The sequence below is a fragment of the Atta cephalotes genome (genome assembly GCF_000143395.1).
Source record: "Atta cephalotes unplaced genomic scaffold scaffold00003, whole genome shotgun sequence".
Taxonomy (NCBI): Eukaryota; Metazoa; Arthropoda; class Insecta; order Hymenoptera; family Formicidae; genus Atta; species Atta cephalotes.
Window position 1 is genome coordinate 8,763,645 of NW_012130067.1, and position 2,808 is coordinate 8,766,452.

Below are 2,808 nucleotides of genomic sequence, written 5' to 3' on the forward strand. Positions count from 1 at the left end.
AAAGATCCAGCTTTGACCATTATAGGTTTTTAATTCTTATTTCTTATTGATTATGTTCTCACACGGACTAATAAGATTCTCATTGTTTAAGCAAATTGAATTTAATTAACGCCATTCTCTTCTTTATTAAAAGACGAAAAAATTAATCTATTATTGAATCCTTCTCACAAATATAAAGCATTTTACTATGATAAAGAATGGGGTATCCTAATCTCCCGTTAAAAGGTAAAAAAAAAAAAAAAAAATATTAGGATACTAAAATGAACAGTATATAACAAGACGAGAAGGAAAAAAATTTTCATATACATTTGTATATACATTCATAATCACATAAAATTTAACAACAGTAAAGCAACGTACAATGAAAGTATAAGAAAATATATAACGTCAAACTTGACTAGAAAAAAGTAGTTAATCATTTGATAAGAAAGAGATAACAATTATCGACAAACAATTAATTTATAAATCATTTATAAAAATCGTTAATAGGAAACATTAAGAAAAAACTAATTGCACTTAGTTTAGACTAGAATTTTGCACATTTAGATAAATGCGATCGATATTACAAAAATCGATCCATTTTATGTGGCAACATGTCTTAAGGAAATTCTCGATTTTTTTCCGTAAAAATCTTTGATTTAAAAATACAAATACATTCTTAAATGAATGTCATAAAAACTGTAAATATATAAGAGCTGACGATAGTAAAAGTTTATAGCTGCAATGCAAGACAATATTCTTCACATTTCGGCAGACTCAAAATCGGTAGACTCAAACAACATCATTAATTCATGTACAAATATTAAGTTATTTTCAATTTGGCAGTATATAAACAAAAAAGAAATATTAAATAGATCAATAAAACATCTATCGAATAGTTTAAGTCTCTTTTGTTTCCGTCAGTATTTTCCCATCTTCAACTAGACTATAATAAAAAGACATTTCATCAAATTCTGAGGCAGTTGCATGTGGTGCCATAGTAGTATATAGAGCATAGTGCTCAGCCTCAGTTAAATCTACACCATATGGTGCTTCATCATCATTTAGCTTAAGAGATTTAACACTCGTACTAGGATATAGACTTTGTGATTGTATAACATCTTGCATAGTACTTTTCGATAAATATGAAGTATTCAATGACGGATCACTATCTCTACTTAGATCTGAACATTTATCTTTTTTAATTTTTTAGCAAATAATTTCGAAAATAGTCCTTGTCTAGCGTGTTTCGATAAAGTACCGGGTAAGGACGGCAAATTTTTATTCGGTGCCTTGATGAGTGAGGTAGTGAGCGTTTGAGCAGATATTGGACGCGGCAAAAGTGGTATTGACGGCATCTTACGTATTCGCTTGGGAGGCAAGGGTGGCAATCTTTCCTCCGCCTCATGCATTACATCTCTCTTAGCTGTTAATGTTACAGACATAACGGGCACTTCCGCATCTTGTTTAGAGACGGTTACATCCTCGTATTTTCTATCATCGATAATGTCGAACAACTCTACCGGATTTTTCATAGCCATTTGTAAACTGGTGTAAGTTTGATTATCACAAACATCAATTTCCATCATTTGTGGATTGGTCTCCGTAGCAGCTTGTATCAACTTGTTATGTGTATCAGCATAAATTTGATCAAGCTCAGCCACTTGCGATAAAAATTCATTAAACGGTTTATTGCCATCTGTCTCATTTTTAAATTCCGTCTCATTATTCTTTTCCTTAAGGCACACTTGTCCCTTCTGCACCCATTTGCCTATTTCAAAATTATCGAACCAATCTGACCTATTCTTCGAATTATCTACATTTTTTGATACGGACGTGCTATCTTCTTGTGCGTCGGATTTCGCATAAGGAATCGCATCGATAATTCTTTCTTTATACTCGGAATTAAATGCATTATTTTCTACATTATTATTATCAAGAATATACAATTTGCTAATTTCTTTATTATTTTCCACGTTTCTTCCCGAGATTATCATCATTTCGTTATTCTCATAATCCAAAATAGCACTTTTCACGGGTTGCTCTACATTTTGTATAGAATTTATTGACGCTTTTAAATCGCCATTACACACATCTACATGATTTTTTACGTTATACAAATCGTTTAAAGCACGCAATGCAGAGATTTTATTGTTTAATTTTTTCGTATCCAGATCATTATTGTTGAATTCGTCGATATTACGAGAAAACTTAGGAGTTACGTTATCAAAAAGAGCAGTTTCCGCAGACAAAATTTTACTGAAGGTACTGTATTCTGCCTTCTTCCTGGCAAATGCTTTCCGTAAAGACCAGAAAGCAGGCCTACCTGTACCTAGTGGCAACATTTGAAATGGTAGCGGTTCGCTCGTAGCACCATCCGATGGCCTTCTAAGTTGGATGAACGCTTGCACCGGCTGTTCCACTTCCTGTGTACGATAGCTAGGTGTTCTGAACGCTATCGCCGTCTATAAGAACGATAGATAATACAATACAGACAAATGAATCATATTTTTACTATTGTATTGCACTAACTGTTGCAGTGTAATTCAAAGTTTACATATACTGTTGTTGTTGACTTACTTGTTTATGTACATGCGTCGGTTGAAAATCGCCGTATCCTTCCCAGATTAATTGCCCATCTCTCTCCTCAAAAAATCTCACTTGTATATCTTCCTTCGCAACTTTTTCACACAGCAAAATCATATTTATACCACCAGCGACTGGTGCACTGCAATGACTCAATTTGCAGATCACAAGATCTGACATTGCTTCTGAAACATAATAGTAAGTAGAAATTTTAATTCTAAATACACATACATACACACACAC

The 2,808-nt window shown here is 33.0% G+C and overlaps 1 protein-coding gene across 1 annotated transcript in view; it reads right to left on the reverse strand.

Moving 5' to 3' along the window:
* Window positions 1-879: 879 nt before the first annotated feature.
* LOC105625810 (embryonic polarity protein dorsal-like) overlaps window positions 880-2,808 on the reverse strand; it is a 4,200-nt gene continuing 2,271 nt past the window's right edge. Inside the window, 3 exon segments of the mRNA XM_012207124.1 lie at window positions 880-1,184; window positions 1,187-2,444; window positions 2,560-2,750. Coding sequence (XP_012062514.1) covers window positions 880-1,184; window positions 1,187-2,444; window positions 2,560-2,750 — 1,754 coding nt within the window.